Source organism: Bos taurus, chromosome 12 (assembly GCF_002263795.3).
Source record: "Bos taurus isolate L1 Dominette 01449 registration number 42190680 breed Hereford chromosome 12, ARS-UCD2.0, whole genome shotgun sequence".
NCBI classification, from domain to species: domain Eukaryota; kingdom Metazoa; phylum Chordata; class Mammalia; order Artiodactyla; family Bovidae; genus Bos; species Bos taurus.
The window spans coordinates 72,493,745-72,513,417 of record NC_037339.1 but is presented as its reverse complement, the minus strand read 5'-3'; the positions used below and the strand labels follow the sequence as shown (position 1 = coordinate 72,513,417).

The 19,673-nt window shown below is 40.0% G+C and overlaps 1 protein-coding gene across 1 annotated transcript in view; it reads right to left on the bottom strand.

Moving 5' to 3' along the window:
• LOC104970698 (ATP-binding cassette sub-family C member 4) overlaps positions 1-1,900 on the bottom strand; it is a 102,610-nt gene extending 100,710 nt beyond the window's left edge. The window contains exon 1 of the mRNA XM_025000209.2: positions 1,677-1,900. Coding sequence (XP_024855977.1) covers positions 1,677-1,731 — 55 coding nt within the window. The 5' untranslated portion in view covers positions 1,732-1,900. The remainder of the gene's footprint in view (positions 1-1,676) is intronic.
• Between the last annotated feature and the right edge of the window lie 17,773 nt (positions 1,901-19,673).

Below are 19,673 nucleotides of genomic sequence, written 5' to 3'. Positions count from 1 at the left end.
TGTGCTGACTGCTCTAAGATTAGAGACTTTGAAGATTTAAACTTGATCCCAAATCCTTGAATAATAAATAAATCAGCATTTGGAGAAGCCTACAGGTCTTAAACATGAAAAACCTGGTTAACTGTGGTCATGAGCACCCAGAGGCTGAAATAACAGAGGCTCCCAACTTGATGCCCATAGTTTTTACATTAACTGACAAAGTGGAGCAACTTCACAGCCATAATAGTATGGACTTCTCCAAATACTTCCTCACTACAGCTTCATAATAAAATGAGATCTGTATGGGCCTTTGTAGTTAACCATTCTGTGCTTGGCTCACTACCTGGACCAAACAATATGTTTTGAATACATCTACACAAGATGCTTCCCTGAATAGTTTGCATTAATCCTCACAAGAGTCTTGTGAAACAGGAAGGGCATGTGAAATTACTCCCATTTCACAGAAAGGAAGTTCCCAGATAGCATTTCCTCATCATCAGTAAGGTTCACTAGTCACTGACCATGAGCTAAGTGTTGTGAGTATATCAATAAGCTTATTTCTAACACAGTCAAAAAGTGTATTAATAGAATCCCCATTTAGAGACAAGAAAACAGACACAAAGAAATTAAGTAACCAGCACATAAGAATTATATTAATATAACTATAACCTACTATTACCATTTGTAACTAGCACCAGGACTGAACCCAGGCAGCTGACTTCAGGCAGAGTCACACTTTTAAATCAAGACAGACCACGTCCTGCCTTGAGATTTGCCTGTCCAATAGGATCCATCTGCTTTGGCCTTGGTCACATGGTGAGTTGATGGCCAGGCCAAGGCTACTCCTATCCTCCCTCCAGTCCACATACCTGCCTCAACAAGTCCTGTCAATCATCGCCTACAAAAATAAAGCTGCCCTGGACCTCAGCACAAGTCCAACCAACTGAACAAAGGAGCATGTACACTGATGAAATAACGCTTCATAGAAACCCAGGTCAGGAGGCTACCTTCAGAAGCAAAACAAGTCAAAGGCCTCAAGGCGGAAGAAAAAACCACTGAGAAACCTCCAGGGACACTCATATTGAGAAACTTACTACTGAAGATCCATGTGCTATGTACTACAAAGGGTCTTACATGTCACCAAGTGTCCACTGTAAAACTATAAAGTTAGTTTCTTTGAAAAAGATGCTTACATTTTACCAATTTGATATTTTAATGAATTTTTATTACTATTTTTATGTAAACCTCAATGCATGGGCATATGTCAGAGCTCTGTGATTCCAGAAATGGGTGGGAAAAGAAAGAAACACACAGCCTGTCTCTTGCAGATTCATTGTAAGAAGGTCCTATCTAGACAACAGCCTAACTTAACACTGTATGACACAGCCAGCTTTTAGAAACTAGTCAACAACATTAAAACATGTTTGCATCTAACATAGGATATTTTATATGCCACATAACAAATGGGTTTCTAAGTCATTCTGCAAAGTGAACATTTATCTTTACACACACACTAAAATTGGAATAAAAACTTATATGCCCCCATATTCAGATCAGTAAAGTTTTTTGTAGAAAATAGATCAATATGCACAGTGATTATCTTCTAAGTATCTCATCCATTGTCAAATATCAAATGTAATCAGGAACTAAATGCATTAATAAGACATACTTACTGAGAAACTTGGTGTCTGACTTACCTATTGGATTTCTATCGAAGAACAGCTTTGGTGCTCTGAAAATGGACTCCAACATTTTGTTGTGCAAAGTTTGTGAAGAATTAACAAGGACGTAGAATATCAACAAAGATCTTATGATGCCATAAAGGATGATACCTATGGTTATAACTGAAATAAAGTAGCATCACTCAGCAAAAGATCTCTGTCTTTCCTTCAATTATGTGAAAGCATGGCAGACAGCTTACAAAAATGTTATGCGCTTTATTCTATAAATATAATTTATATATAAATTCACCTATAGACTATAGAATAAATATATAATGGATTCTATTTGAGTTTAATACATTCACTAGGTATATTTACAAAGAAGAATATAAAAATAAGTATGGTTCTCTTATTAAATAGAAACAACATGAGAAAAAAATCAGGTGTAAAATACAAACTCAGATTTTCCTAATCCAATTACAAGTACTAATAAAACCTCAGAAGAAAGAAAATGATAAAAACTAGTATCTTCCTTTTGCCATATTTCAAATCTCATTATTTACAACATGTCCCATAATCTAAAACTGAGAAATGTTTGATACCACCATGAATTAAAAGGGAATAAGAGAGATGACTTACCATTTCCTTATAAATGGTAAATGTATATGGAAATTTACTTCCATGTAAAGTAACTATTTCCATGCCCAAGCAGCTTTAAAGAGTATAAAAAGACCATATTAAGTTGCAAGCAGACAATCTCTTCAATAATTGAATTACAAGAAAACATGTGGGAGGAGGAGCCAAAATGGCAGAGGAGTAGGACGGGGAGAACACTTTCTCCCCCACAAATTCATCAAAAGAGCATTTAAACATCAAGTAAATTCCACAAAACAACTTCTGAATGCCGGCAGAGGACATCAGGCACCCAGAAAAGCAACCTAACTCTTCGAAAGGAGGTAGGAAATAATATAAAAGACAAAAACAGAGATAAAAGAGGGAGGGACAGAGTTCCATCCTGGGAAGGGAGTCTTAAAAAGAGAGAAGTTTCCAAACACCAGGAAACCTTCTCACTGCCGAAACTGTGCCAAGCTTTGGAAGCACAGAGGGCAACATAATAGGGAGAAAAGATAAATAAACAATTAAAACTCACAGATTGCGAGCCCTACAGTAACTCCCCCAGTGGAGAAGCAGCGCAGACGCCTGCACACGCCAGTAGCAAGTGGGGGCTGAGCAGGGAGGCGCAGCGTGGGCTGCATCGCTTAGAGTAAGAATCTGGCCTGAATACCCTGAGCACTATCTGAGCGAAATAATTTGGGCTAGCAAACCATACTGTGGGATATCTACCATGCGAAAAGCCAGCCCTAACCTAAGACACCGCCAGGCCCACGCACGGAACAAAGGACTGAACAGAGATAGCCGGCTGCAGACCTTCCCCCTCTGGTGACAGGCAGCCAGAGCCAGAAGGGGGCAATTGTAGCCCCAGAGAGACATTATCTGTAAAACTGTAAGCAGGCTTCTTTGCTAACTAAAACTTCTTGGGGGTCTGGACGGTCAACATCTGCCTGAGAAGGTGCGCCGGTTTTACACCCAGATAACCGAGTGGCGGGGAGGCGATAAGTCGCAGCATTGGCACTCGCCAAACACCTCATCACCTGAGCTGCTCGGACCTGGGAAGAGCACAAAACGCAGGCCCAACTGAGTCTGTGCCTCTGAGGACTACCCGAGTGCCTGAACCTGAGCGGCTTGGACCTGGGAGGTGCATGCAGCCCAGGGCCAGCCTTGGATTGTTCCCAGCGGAACAACCTAGAGCCCGAGCAGTGTGGACAGGGAGGCTACACACGCCGTGAGTGGGGGCAGACCCAGTGTGGTTGAGGCACTGCGAGTGCACGCCAGTGTTGTTTGTTTGCAGCATCCCTCCCTCCCTCCCCACAGCGCGACTGAATAAGTGAGCTTTAAAAAAAAAAAAAAAGTGTCCTCCACCTTCCCTTTTGTGTCAGGGCGGAAACCAGACACTGAAGAGACCAGCAATCAGAAGAAGCTATAACAGAGGGAAACGCCTTGGAAGCTACAGGCAATAGATTAAAACCCCATGGTTACTACGGACTACATAGGAAGGGGCCTATAGATCTTGAGAAATATAAGTCAGACCAAGGAACTAGCCAAAAATGAACTGAACCCACAATACTCACAACAAAACCAGAGAAAGTCCTAGATATATTTTTACGATCATTCTTTCTTTCTTTTCTTTTTTTTAATTTTTTTTAATTTTAAGTCCTCTATTGTTCCTTCAATTTTCACTTTTATAACCTATTACTTTGCAAAAAAAAAAAAAAACCTATTTTTTTCTTCAGCAAACTTCATATATATATATTTTATAATTTTTTGACCTTGTTTTGTTTTTTTTGTTTGTTTTCTTCTTTTCTTTAACACTGTATTTTTGAAATTTCAAACTCTACTCCAGATTTTTAATTTTAGCTTTTTGGTATATGTTATCAATTTTGTACCTATAGTTTTTTTTTTATAATTTCTGTGACTTTTTTTTTCTTTCCTCTGTTTCTTTCTCTTCTTCTTTTATATAACATTGTATACCTGAAATTCCAAACTCTACTCTAGATTTTTAATTTATGCTTTATGGTATTTGATATCAATTTTGTACCTGTATTTTCTTTATAATTTTTGCGACATTGTTTTTGTTTGTTTGTTTGTTTTCTCTCTTCATTTTTCTTCTTCCTTTTTTTTAACATTGTATTTTTGAAATTCCAAACTCTACTCTAGATTTTTAATTTTTGCTTTTTGGTATTAGTTATCAATTTTGTACCTGTATTTTCTTTATAATTTTCACGACCTTGTTTGTTTTTCTTTGTTCGTTTTTTCTCTCTTTCTTTTCCTTCTTCTTTTCTTTAATATCGTATTTTTGAAATTTCAAAATCTACTTTAGGTTTTTAATTTTTGCTTTTATGTATTTGTTACCAATTTTGTACCTTTAAGAACCCAATCTTCAGGACCCATTTTTCACTAGGGAGCGAGATTACTGGCTTGACTGCTCTATCTCCCTTTGGACTCTCCTTTTTCTCCACCAGGTCGCCTGTGTCTCCTCCCTAACCCCTCTCCACTCTACCCAACTCTGTGAATTTCTGTGTGTTCCAGACGGTGGAGAACACTTAGGGAACTGATTACTGGCTGGATCTGCCTCCCCCCTTTTCATTCCCCCCTTTTATCCTTCAGGCCACCTCTTTCTCCTTCCTCCTTCTTCTCTTCTATGTATAACTCCGTGAACATCTCTGAGTGGTCCAGTTGTGGAGTGCACATAAGTAAGTGACTACTGGCTAGCCCACTCTCTCCACTATTGAGTCCACCTCATCTCATTTGGGTCACCTCTAACTCTCTCCTCCCTCTTCTCTTCTCCATGTAACGCTGTGAAGCTCTCTGAGTGACCCTCACAGTAGAGAAACTTTTCATCTTTAATGTAGATGTTTTATCAATGGTGCTGTATAGAAGGAGAAGTTTTGAAGCTACTGTAAAAATAAGACCGATAACTGGAAGCAGGAAGCTTAAGTCCAAACCCTGACTCCAGGGAACTCCTGACTCCAAGGGACATTATTTGACAGGAGCTCATCAAATGCCTCCATACTGACACTGAAACCAAGCACCATACAAGGGCCAACAAGTTCCAGGGCAAGACACACCAAGCAAATTCTCCAGCAACAAAGGAACACAGCCCTGAGCTTCAAGATACAGGCTGCCCAAAGTCACCCCAAAACCATAGACATCTCATAACTCATTACTGGACATTTCATTACACTCCAGAGAGAAGAAATACAGCTCCACCCACCAGAACACGACACAAGCTTCCCTAACCAGGAAACCTTGACAAGCCACCTGTACAAACCCACACACAGTGAGGAAAAGCCACAATAAAGAGAACTCCACAAACTGCCAGAATACAGAAAGGACACCCCAAACTCAGCAATTTAAACAAGATGAAGAGACAGAGGAATACCCAGCAGATAAAGGAACAGGATAAATGCCCACCAAACCAAACAAAAGAGGAAGAGATAGGGAATCTACCTGATAAAGAATTCCAAATAATGATAGTGAAATTGATCCAAAATCTTGAAATTAAAATGGAATCACAGATAAATAGCCTGGAGACAAGGATTGAGAAGATGCAAGAAAGGTTTAACAAGGACCTAGAAGAAATAAAAAAGAGTCAATATATAATGAATAATGCAATAAATGAAATTAAAAACACTCTGGAGGCAACAAATAGTAGAATAACAGAGGCAGAAGATAGGATTAGTGAATTAGAAGATACAATGGTAGAAATAAATGAATCAGAGAGGATAAAAGAAAAACGAATTAAAAGAAATGAGGACAATCTCAGAGACCTCCAAGACAATATTAAATGCTACAACATTCGAATCATAGGGGTCCCAGAAGAAGACAAAAAGAAAGACCATGAGAAAATACTTGAGGAGATAATAGTGGAAAACTTCCCTAAAATGGGGAAGGAAATAATCACCCAAGTCCAAGAAACCCAGAGAGTCCCAAACAGGATAAACCCAAGGAGAAACACCCCAAGACACATATTAATCAAATTAACAAAGATCAAACACAAAGAACAAATATTAAAAGCAGCAAGGGAAAAACAACAAATAACACACAAGGGAATTCCCATAAGGATAACAGTTGATCTTTCAATAGGAACTCTTCAAGCCAGGAGGGAATGGCAAGACATACTTAAAATGATGAAAGAAAATAACCTACAGCCCAGATTATTGTACCCAGCAAGGATCTCATTCAAGTATGAAGGAGAAATCAAAAGCTTTTCAGACAAGCAAAAGCTGAGAGAATTCTGCACCACCAAACTAGCTCTCCAACAAATACTAAAGGATATTCTCTAGACAGGAAACACAAAAAAGGTGTATAAATTCGAACCCAAAACAATAAAGTAAATGGCAACGGGATCATACTTATCAGTAATTACCTTAAACGTAAATGGGTTGAATGCCCCAACCAAAAGACAAAGACTGGATGAATGGATACAAAAACAAGACCCCTACATATATTGTCTACAAGAGACCCACCTCAAAACAGGGGACACATACAGACTGAAAGTGAAGGGCTGGAAAAAGATGTTCCATGCAAATAGGGACCAAAAAAAAGCAGGAGTAGCAATACTCATATCAGATAAAATAGACTTTAAAACAAAGGCTGTGAAAAGAGACAAAGAAGGTCACTACATAATGATCAAAGGATCAATCCAAGAAGAAGATATAACAATTATAAATATATATGCACCCAACACAGGAGCACCGCAGTATGTAAGACAAATGCTAACAAGTATGAAAGGAGAAATTAACAATAACACAATAATAGTGGGAGATTTTAATACCCCACTCACACCTATGGATATATCAACTAAACAGAAAATTAACCAGGAAACACAAACTTTAAATGATACAATAGACCAGTTAGGCCTAATTGATATCTATAGGACATTTCATCCCAAAACAATGAATTTCACCTTTTTCTCAAGCACACATGGAACCTTCTCCAGGATAGATCACATCCTGGGCCATAAAGCTAGCCTTGGTAAATTCAAAAAAATAGAAATCGTTCCAAGCATCTTTTCTGACCACAATGCAGTAAGATTAGACCTCAATTACAGGAGAAAAAGTATTAAAAATTCCAACACATGGAGGCTGAACAACATGCTGCTAAATAACCAACAAATCACAGAAGAAATCAAGAAAGAAATCAAAATTTGCATAGAAACGAATGAAAATGAAAACACAACAACCCAAAACCTGTGGGACACAGTAAAAGCAGTCCTAAGGGAAAGTTCATAGCAATACAGGCACACCTCAAGAAATAAGAAAAAAGTCAAATAAATAACCTAACTCTACACCTAAAGCAACTAGAAAAGGAAGAAATGAAGAACCCCAGGGTTAGTAGAAGGAAAGAAATCTTAAAAATTAGAGCAGAAATAAATGCAAAAGAAACAAAAGAGACCATAGCAAAAATCAACAAAACCAAAAGCTGGTTCTTTAAAAGGATAAATAAAATTGACAAACCATTAGCCAGACTGATCAAGAAACAAAGGGAGAAAAATCAAATCAATAAAATTAGAAATGAAACCGGAGAGATCACAACAGACAACACAGAAATACAAAGGATCATAAGAGACTACTATCAACAATTCTATGCCAATAAAATGGACAACGTGGAAGAAATGGACAAATTCTTAGAAAAGTACAACTTTCCAAAACTCGACCAGGAAGAAATAGAAAATCTTAACAGACTCATCACAAGCACGGAAATTGAAACTGTAATCAAAAATCTTCCAGCAAACAAAAGCCCAGGTCCAGACGGCTTCACACCTGAATACTACCAAAATTTAGAGAAGAGCTAACACCTATCCTGCTCAAACTCTTCCAGAAAATTGAAGAGGAAGGTAAACTTCCAAACTCATTCTATGAGGCCACCATCACCCTAATACCAAAACCTGACAAAGATCCCACAAAAAAAGAAAACTACAGGCCAATATCACTGATGAACATAGATGCAAAAATCCTTAACAAAATTCTAGCAATCAGAATCCAACAACACATTAAAAAGATCATACACCATGACCAAGTGGGCTTTATCCCAGGGATGCAAGGATTCTTCAATATCTGCAAATCAATCAATGTAATACACCACATTAACAAATTGAAAAATAAAAACCATATGATTATCTCAATAGATGCAGAGAAAGCCTTTGACAAAATTCAACATCCATTTATGATAAAAACTCTCCAGAAAGCAGGAATAGAAGGAACATACCTCAACATAATAAAGGCTATATATGACAAACCCACAGCAAACATTATCCTCAATGGTGAAAAATTGAATGCATTTCCTCTAAAGACAGGAATAAGACAAAGGTGCCCACTTTCACCATTACTATTCAACATAGTTTTGGAAGTTTTGGCCACAGCAATCAGAGCAGAAAAAGAAATAAAAGAAATCCAAATTGGAAAAGAAGAAGTAAAACTCTCACTGTTTGCAGATGACATGACCCTCTACATAGAAAACCCTAAAGACTCCACCAGAAAATTACTAGAACTAATCAATGACTATAGTAAAGTTTCAGGGTATAAAATCAACACAGAGAAATCCCTTACATCCCTATACACTAATAATGAGAAAACAGAAAGAGAAATTAAGGAAACAATTCCATTCACCATTGCAACGGAAAGAATAAAATACTTAGGAATATATCTACCTAAAGAAACTAAAGACCTATACATAGAAAAACTTATAAAAACACTAGTGAAAAGAAAATCAAAGAGGACCTAATAGATGGAGAAATATAACATGTTCATGGATTGGGAAGAATCAATATAGTGAAAAATGACGGTATACTATCCAAAGCAATTTATAGATTCAATGTCATCCCCTATTCAAAGCTACCCCACATTATTCTTCACAGAGGCTAGAACAAATATCTCACAATTTGTATGGAAATACCAAACACCTCGAATAGCCAAAGCTATCTTGAGAAAGAAAGACTGGAACTGGAGGACATCCAACTCTACCTGACTTCAGGCTCTACTTACAAAAGCCACAGTCCATCAAGACAGTATGGTATCTGGTATATGAGAGAGATCACACACACACACACACAACAGAAATATATAGCAATGAAACAAAATAGAAAGCCTAGAGATAAATCCACACACCCACAGACACCTTATCTTTGACAAAGGAGGCAAAGTATACAGTAGAGAAAAGACAATCTTTTTAACAAGTGGTTCTGGGAAAACTGGTCAACCATGTGTAAAAGAATGAAACTAGAACACTATCTAACACCATACACAAAAATAAACTCAAAATGAATTAAAGATCTAAATGTAAGGCCAGAAACTATAAAACTCTTAGAGGAAAATATATGCAGAACACTCTGACATAAATCACAGCAAGATCCTCTATCAGCCACCTCCAAGATTAATGAAAATAAGCAAATAGGACCTAATTAAACTTAAAAGCTTTGGCACAATGAAGGAAACTATAAGCAAGGTGAAAAGGCAGCCATCAGAATGGGAGAAAATAACAGCAAATGAAACGACTGACAGAATTAATCTCCCAAATACACAAGCAGCTCATGCAGCTTAATATCAGAAAAATGAACAAATCAATCAAAAAGTGGGCCAAAGAACTAAACAGACATTTCTCCAAAGAAGACATACATATGTCTAATAAACACATGAAAAGAAAATATGCTCATCATCATTCATTATTATAGAAATACAAATCAAAACCACAGTGAGGTGTGGAGATTCCTTAAAAAACTGGAAATAGAACTGTCATCAGTTCAGTTCAGATAAGTTCAGTTGCTCAGTCGTGTCCGACTCTTTGCGACCCCATGAATCACAGCATGCCAGGCCTCCCTGTCCATCACCAACCCCTGCAGTTCACCCAAACTCACGTCCATCGAGTCAGTGATGCCATCCAGCCATCTCATCCTCTGTCATCCCCTTCTCCTCCTGCCCCCAATCCCTCCCAGCATCAGAGTCTTTTCCAATGAGTCAACTCTTCGCATCAGGTGGCCAAAGTACTGGAGTTTCAGCTTCAGCATCATTCCCTCCAAAGAAATCCTAGGGCTGATCTCCTTCAGGATGGACTGGTTGGATCTCCTTGCAGTCCAAGGGACTCTCAAGAGTCTTCTCCAACACCACAGTTCAAAAGCATCAATTCTTCTTCAGTGCTCAGCTTTCATCACAGTCCAACTCTCACATCCATACATGACCACTGGAAAAACCATAGCCTTGACTAGACATATGACCCAGCAATCCCACTGCTGGACATACACACCAAGGAAACCAGAATTGCAAGAGTGCCCAATGTTCATCGCAGGACTGTTCAGAATATGTAGGACGTGGAAACAACCTAGATGTCCATCGGCAGACAAATGGATAAGAAGGCTGTGGTACACATACACAATGGAATATTACTCAGCTATAAAAAGGAATGCATTTGAGTCAGTTCTAATGAAGTGGATGAAACTTGAGCCTATTATACAGAGTGAGGTAAATTGGAAAGAGAAACACCAATACAGTATATTAACACATATATATGGAATTTAGAAAGATGGTAATGATGATCCTATATGCAAGACAGCAAAAGAGACACAGATGTAAAGAACAGACTTTTGGACTATGTGGGAGAAGGCGAGAGTAGGATGTTTTGAGAGAATAGCACTGAAACATGTGTATTACCATATGTAAAATAGATGACAAACATTGTATGATTTCACTTATATGAGGCATCCAGAATAGTCAAACTCAGAGAGAGAAGTAGAATGGTGATGGTTGTAAGGGGGAGTAGCCTGGGGAGTTAGTGTTTAATGGTTGCAGAAGTTCGTTTGGGAAGATGAAAAGTTCTGGAGATGAATAATGGTGATGTTTCCACAACCAGGTGAATGTACCTAATGTCACTAAATAGGGCACTTTAAATGAGTTAAATGGTAAATTTTATGTTGTATATATTTTATCATAGTTTTTAAAAATCAATGATCAAAAGTAATTTTATCGAAGCTGTGGAAATGTAAATAAATAACAAGTCATTTTACATATGATCCCTCCCACAAGATCAAAATTCAGCTGAAAAGAGCATGAAAATGCTGAATGGGCCATTTTAGGACCAGCAGATGTGCAGCCTTAGAGATCTTCTTGAGACGTGCCCAAGCCCGGATTCCACAGTGTAGATAAACTACAACTATGAGCTGAGCAGTCATTCATTTTTAACATCTTAATCTGATTCCTACCCAGGACCAGGGATCAGGAGATGGGGCCTGAGCATGAACCACAAACATTCAGAGGGGTCTTTCAGAGCCACTTGGCAGCACCAGCTTTGCCCTAAGGAATCAGCCCCCCCATAACCTGCAAAGAAGAAGTGTCTTATTTCTGTACCCCAGCAGGACTCTAGATGCAAGGCTATGCATGAAGAAATGTGTCTTTCTCATGTTCTGGAACTACTTCAGGTTATGTCCATAGTTTTAATCCCAATAATTCTTGATTTGATACAGGGACAATCTTTTCAAGAATAATCAAGCTGGCAAATAAACACCTTGAGAGATGTTTACATTCACACATGCGTATGTGCCAAGTCAGATTGGATTTTCCAAAAGCAGCTTTCCAAAGTGTCAGTGGAAAGAGGAAGAAAAACAGGTGAACAATGGCAAAGACCCAGCTTTGACTGAACCATTACCTCAAGCCTAACTTAAGGTTTTCACTGTGCTGTGTTGGTGAAATTTCCTCTTTATGGGCATTAAGCATGATCCAGAAAGATAAACATCTAGCTAATTTATGGGGAAATCTGGGTATTTGTCTCCTAATAGTTGATGCCACAGAATAAAAAAGATGAAGATGAATGACAAACCAGACCTCTGACTAGAGTGTACAGTCACTGTTGCCCTTTCCACATTACCCAGGAAGAAACTGGCTTAGATGCTGTAGTTAAGCACAGTGAGATGCCAGGGCTCCGAGTTCACACAGCCCTGAGGTTAACAACACTTTGCTCAAGGGAAGATGAGGAGAAGTAATCCTGAATTTTTCCAGGACAAGTACTCCCAAGAAACAGAAGCTCTAGGGAAGGAGCAACCAAGTAAAAGTGGTGATAATTTCAATTTAAATGTTTTGTTTTTAGTTTTCAATGAGGACTTTTTAAAATAAAAACTATATATGTTTATGGTGTACAACATGATGTTTTGATATAAATATACATTGGGAAATGATTACTGCAGTAAAACAAATTAACATATCCATTACCACATGTTTTTTTGTGTGTGTGGAACAAAACACTTAAAGATCTAATTTCAAGTATATGACACAGTTAAATAAGGATTTATTTTAAAGCAAATAGCCCAAGGTAAAGAGGTATCCAGGATCAAGTTTATAAAGGGCCCTTTAATTACTGGCAGTGTATTTGTGTCAATTCCTTTGTAAAGACATCTGAAATCCTTACTCCTTTTATATCAGTTAAGATCAGAGTAAACTGTGGAATAATGCTATGGCATTTCTCAATGTAAAGTCACTGAACACATCAATGTAGGTCTTATGAGAAGTGCTATAATGCAGGGAAGGCCCTGGTGGTTCAGTGGTTATGACTCAGTGCTTTTACTGCCTTGGACCTGTGTTCAGTCCCTGATTGGTGAACAGATCCCACACTCCATTCAGTGCAGGAAAAAAAAAAAAAAAAAAAAACTCCTGTAATCTTTATTACAGAAAAAAAGGAAATATTGTTTTAAGACAGTAACTTGAATGAACAGCAACAAATTCTCTCCAAAATTACTAAAACCAGTGGAAAATTTCAAGCTTTGTCCTGAACATACAACTATTTTTCCTAATACCATTAAAAGTAACCTTAACTGTAGAACACAGTGAATCTGTTTTTGGCATAGATTCCATTTATATATATATATATATTTGAAAGTGAAAGTATTAGTCACTTAGTCGTGTCCAACTCTTTGTGACTCCATGGACTGTAGCCCACCAAACTCCTCCGTCTATGGGATTTTCCAGGTAAGAATATTGGAGTGGCTTGCCATTTCCTTCTCCAGGGGATCTTCCTAATTCAGTGATTCAACCCGGGTCTGCTGCACTGTGGGCAGACTCTTTACCATTTGAGCCACCAGGGGAGCCCATATATATTTTTAGTTAAAACAATTATATTGAATATAATTAAATGGATAATTCAAAAATACAATCATAAACTTTCTCAAATACATTCTTGTTTCCTAGATTTAATTTTAGAGATCCAATCACTAAACCTCATTTTTAAACATAAATTTGATGTAAATGAAATTTACAACAATAACAAAATTTCCATAAATACCACTGAGATTTAGGCAGGGAAAACACTGAAAATCAACTAGATACTTTTCATACTTATTTTTTAATTAGATTTCATTATAAATTTAGTGGGTATTATGCAACAGCCTGTAGATTAAATTTATCAAAGGTGGCCTTGACTTGCTCTCAAAAACTTTTAGTTATATATTAGTAAAGTTTGCTTAAATGACAACAAACTTGACTTGATGCAAATAGCAAGCTTCTCTAGTAAAGCATCAATGATGCCAGTTACAAAACGCTTCTGACGCTTTAGCAGAGGTATGCAGTGCAGTACCAAGTGACACTTACCCTGTGGTAGATCATATGGGAGGTGGCCACTCTAAGCCTCATCCCCACGCGCTGAAGATGATTGAAGTTCAAGTGGTGCAGAATGGCCCACAGGAGTACACAGGCACTCAGCACTGCAGCGCAGATGTATGCATCATGCAAAGCATTAGAACCTTTGGGGTTTTCAAAGTAACTAATCATTTTCCCCAAAAGTAAGGGCAGAAGTACCATGGTGCATTCCTGAAAGAAAAAAGTCTCCATTAGAAATTCAAGTCATACCTATTTTTCTTAACACAAGCTTAAATTTTATTTTTGCTTGTTGAAAAGCATTTTAACAAAATGCTACATCCATGGCTCATCTAAAAGAAAAGTGTACAGATTCACTATCTTCTATAAGACAAGCAGTTTTAATCTTAGGCAAGAATTTTATGTTGAAAGACAATAAAGCCTTAGCACACTGTGCTTAATACATTGTGAATACTCAATAAGTATCACAACTACTGCCTTAGAATGCATTTGGCAAGATGCCAAGTGACTCTTTGCCTAAGATGAACAAAGAAAAAGGTGGCAGAGAAGGGTGAGAAATTCTCTATGAACAAGCCCTGCTCACAGCTGGCCCTTGTTCCCATTCTCTCATCATCCCAGCCCAACAGAAAATAAAGATGGTTTATGTACAGGAAACATGCTCTTGCCATCACCTTCTGCTTTAAGAGCATTTTTGAACTGAAACATTGGCACAAGATCTTCTTATGAAAGTTGCTCAGTCGTGTCCAACTCTTTGTGACCCCATGAACTATACAGTCCATGGAATCCTCCAGGCCAGAATACTGGAGTGAGTAGCCTTTCCCTTCTCTGGGGGATCTTCTCAACGTAGGGATCGAACCCAGGTCTCCCACATTGCAGGCAGATTCTTTACCAGCTGAGCCACAAGGGAAGCCTAAGAATACTGGAGTGGGTAGCCTATCCCTTCTCCAGAGGATCTTCCCTATCCAGGAATCAAACCAGGGTCTCCTGCATTGCAGGTGGATTCTTTACCAACTGAGCTATATGGGAAGCCCAAGACATTGGCACAAACACATCCAATCTTTTCCACCCTAAACTGTACATGTTCAGAGATTAAGAGAATGGAGCCCAGCTTTCGTTGAACATCACAAGGAAACCAGGCTGGGGAGGTTCCTAGGCTCTCAGCTCCAGGGAATACTGTATTATTACGTCTCTACCCTCTAGAAGCTGGGATGTTCCTTGGAGTCAAAAATTAAACATGGCAGAAGCCAAACTAAAAAAAGAAAAAAAAATGCCATCCATGGTTCTCCATCTAACAAACACTGCAGGTGCTGCTTTGGAAGAAATATTACAAATCATCTCTTTCCCAAGGTAAAAGTCAAATCTCAAACCAGTGAGTTGGGAGGCATTGAGGCTTAATTCCTGAGTAAGACTTAGGGAAAGCAATTTTCTTTCCCAAAACTAAAGAAACACTTGCCCATCCTGCCAAACAGTCATTCCATCCCACAACCTACCCCTTCCCTCTAGTCACCCCCTAAAGGTTCCCTTCTCCCCTATTAAGGAAAATCAAACACTCAACAAGAATCCAAGTCACCAAAAGTAAACACCTCCACCCTCAACATCATTTCTTCCACAGACTTCTCAAAAGACAAAATGCCAAAAGTTTGGAAATCTTTCAGGAACTTGACTTTCAAAAAAGATTTTCCTTTTGAAAGGTTGTTGTTGAATCACGAGAATACACCGGGATTCTTGGCCCCCGGAGGAGAAGAATTCAATCCGGGGCCAGAGACGAGGCTTGATCGCTCAGAGCTTTTGTGTAGTTAAGTTTTATTAAAGTATAAAGGAGATAGAGAAAGCTTCTGACATAGGCATCAGAAGGGGGCAGAAAGAGTACCCGCTTGCTAGTGTTAATAATGAGGTTATATACTCTCCAGTGAATCCAAAGAATGTCTGGAGGTTGTAAAGACCTCATCAGACCTACTCCCATAATTTACATTTTAAGATAACACTGTCCTCAGGCAAGATACATCCTTGTAAAGACCAGGTCTACTCCCATAATTAACATTTTAAGATAACAGAAGGTTGAATCCAAAGACTGTCCTTAGGCAGGATACATCATTGGTATATAATCCTAAGGAATGTGGAGAAAGAAAAAAAGTTTGTCCTTTCTTCCTCCTTGAGAATTCCAGACCCCTCTCTCTTTGGGGACCCCTAGACTCCTTATCAACCTGCCTAGGAAATGACTCTCTCACTTTTAAGCAATATTTTTTAAATTTAATGCAGAAAGTCAAGGTGGCTCATGTACAGGAGACAAAGCTGGACCATTTCTAACAGTCAGGAGAATAGGACATAACCCCCGCCACTCCTCACCTCTCAGGGGAGGGGACTGGGCAAACGGCTCTTTGAGATCACCCTACTTACACAACAGCATATGGAAGACTTATCTCTAAGAGGGAATCCCTGATGACCTGGGGATGTCTGTGGGTCCCCATGGAGATATTTTCAGGGGCCAGATATGCTGGGGACTTGCTGGATGTTCTGTTTTAATTATTGTTGGTTTTTCAAGACCTCCACATCAACATCAGCCTGCCATTTGTTTTTCTGAGCATCATAAGTCATTCTTTCATAGGACAGAGATTTTCATACTTCAAAATCCTAACTCCAAAAGCCTCACCTTGGACTGACATTGCCTGCCTCTTCCTTCTGGTGCTGCCAGGAATACCGGCACTGTGGGTGGTCACAGCACATTGCTTGGGAATCATGGATGATCTACAAGGTGTTCTATGCACCAGAGGAATTAAAAGAGGGCTGGAAGTCATAAAGAAAATGTATTTGCATGTTAAAGCTTCCCAGCTGGCCCTAGTGATAAAGAAATTGCCTGCCAATGCAGGAGATGTAAGAGTTGCTGGTTCAGTTCCTGGGTTGGGAAGATCCCCTGGAGGAGGGCATGGCAACCCACTCTGCTATTCTTGCCTGGAGAATCCCATGGCCAGAGGAGCCTGGTGGGCTAAGGTTCATAGAGTCTCAAAGAGTCAGACATGACTAAAGTGAATTAGCAGGCAGCACATTTGCATTTTAGAGAATCCTGGGCTGAGTTTAGATCTTCTACCGTCTCAAATACAATGACCAACAAGCAGCATAGACAGAAGATCACAAAATGAGACATTGCTTCATAAAATCAGTTATTAACATTCATTCCATCCAACTTAGCAACTAGCTTTAATCATCCCAAATTCAAAACAGCACCTAAAAAGATCTTTAAAATGTAAAAGACAAGAAAAAAAAAAAAAAGCTAAATCATTACTAGCTTTGTCATGAGAAATCATTTCTTTGTAACTTCTCCAAACAGTAGATTGTCAATAGCTAAGATTAGGCAAACAGGAGTATTTATGTTGTATTTCAGGCTTCTTTTGGTGGACAGGAAAAAAAAAAATTCAAGGTTCACTTCTCCATGAGTTTTAATGGCCCTCAACTTCTAGAATATCACTGCATTAGAATGAAGAGTTCTGCCAGTTATAACCCTAATACCACAAAGTTAGAAGGAGTTTCATATGCCAGTCAGCATCCTTACCTGGGGAATCAAGGCCACTGCCTAGTTTTACACTGTAAACCACCTAGACATTGGCTTAAACAGCATGAACAAGCAAGCTCCCTCCTGAGAGAAAGTCCAGTCCTGGCACTTCAGAGCTGATTTATCTGCTATTCAGCCAGGGATGGTCTGGTCCCACCCAACTCTCACCCTAAGACCTAGGTCTGGGGTACACCCTCTGTGTGGGGAAGTGTATTTGGAATGCAGGAGAACCGCTCCACACCCTAGTAACTGACCTGGGGTTCTCATTCTTGCTCAGCAAATGCACCCCCAGAATCACAGACATACTGGGTCTCAGCAAGCAACCAGGAGCACTTAGTAACAACATAGAGGACTCGGCCTCTGTCCAGATCATCAGTCCCAACATAGTCACCATCCAAGACCCAACATCTTCTCACTGGTCCATGCCAGGGAGCCCATCTGGAGCAATGTCTTAAGATTATGGATGGATTTAGAGTTAGCTCTCCAGGGCAGCCATAAACTCATTCATTGGGAATAGTAATGAGGGCAAGGTGGCTTCCTAAAGGGCTCCTGGTCCATCTGAACTCAATATGACACTGCTGCTAGTGTCAGAGTCCTCATCACTTCCAGTATTGGGGGGGATGTGGTCCAACCTGGACTCCACCCTCATTTATGATCCCTAATCTGACATCCCAGGGAGTTCTTGTATCCCATTTCTTATCCTTAGGCCAAGTTCAGGACATGTGTGTCTGAGATCATGAAGACAAAGCTCTCAAGACGAGCCTTTCTGATCATGGATAAACTTCCAGTCATCCAGATGATCGGGCTCATAAGTCAGAGCACCTGAGAGGGAACCTCAGTCTGTCCTTGACTCTTCATATGACCGCAGACACACTATGTAACTATTTGAACAGAGTGTCCTCTCTTCTAAAATGGAAGTAACATAATATCTATGACTTAATTGAATTAGCCAAAGGATTTGGTGGTATGACATGCAAAGTGCTTATAGCATTTTTGCTACATAATGTTTTTGGAGTACTTACTATTGTACTACTACACTATTAACTACACTATTAATAGTACTGCTGCCCCTGCCACCTGGAGAAGGCACTGGCACCCCACTCCAGTACTCTTGGCTGGAAAATCCCATGGATGGAGAAGCGTGGTAGGCTGCAGTCCATGGGGTCGCTAAGAGTCGGGCATGACTGAGCGACTTCACTTTCACTTTTAACTTTCATGCATTGGAGAAGGAAATGGCAACCCACTCCAGTATTTTTGCCTGGAGAATCCAAGGGACAGAGGAGCCTAGTGGGCTGCCATCTATGGGGTTGCACAGAGTCGGACACGACTGAAGCGACAGCAGCAGCAGCAGCAGTCCCTGCCACCACCACTACTATGAGTATGATCCTCTGTTACTGCCACTAGTACTTCTAGTACTACAGAGCATGAGCCCCACCTTTACCAGGTCCTCGACTCCCCACTTCTCTGCCATGACCACCCAACAATCAGCCTCCTGAAACAGAGGCCGGAGCTCTGCCAATTGCACCTTATGCAGCCCCCAGGCCTGGCCTTCCTGGATCCCCAGCAGGAAGCATGGCTGGGGCTGGGAAACTGTGAAATCAACACATTACCCTGCCACAAGGCACTGCAATATCTGGGTCGTCAGAGCCCTCTTAAAGGTAGCACTTTCCCTCATATACCTGTCCCCAGTCTCTAGCACAATGGCTAGTCCACCTGTGTCATTAATGAGACTTCAACCTGCCAGGGCCATCCAGTTACCAGTGAATTGACAGATTTTCTGGTTTTTTCAGTTGTGTGGGGTGGACTTCACCTACCCAGCTGCCTGCATGCTCTTCAGAAGAAAACAACCTTAAGAGCCACACCTTCCACCTGAAAACCACCTGGGCTATCACCTCACCCCCCCAATACAATGGAATGATGACAACTCACCACCTTCTCCACCTAAAACACCCCCCTCTCAGCAACTGTATCTTCTATCCCTCCTGCTCCCACACACTCACAGGCCACCCATGTCCCTAAGGCAGTGCTAAGGGACTACAGAGAGCACGAGCCACCCAGGGGGGTCTGCAGTAGACCTCCAGCAGGCTCAGCCAGAACAGGGGGCTGATGGCACTGTCCCCAGTTGAACTGTCCTCTGGGGATCTTGACCCAGGATCTTCAGGGTCATGGAGGTCACTGACCTCATGGCTTTCTACTCTGGTTTTCCCTGCACATGCCTTTCTCCACCCTCTGCCAATCCCAGGTACCAAGACTCCCCCTTCAACCAGAAAACCACCCCCACAGCCAGGACAGAAA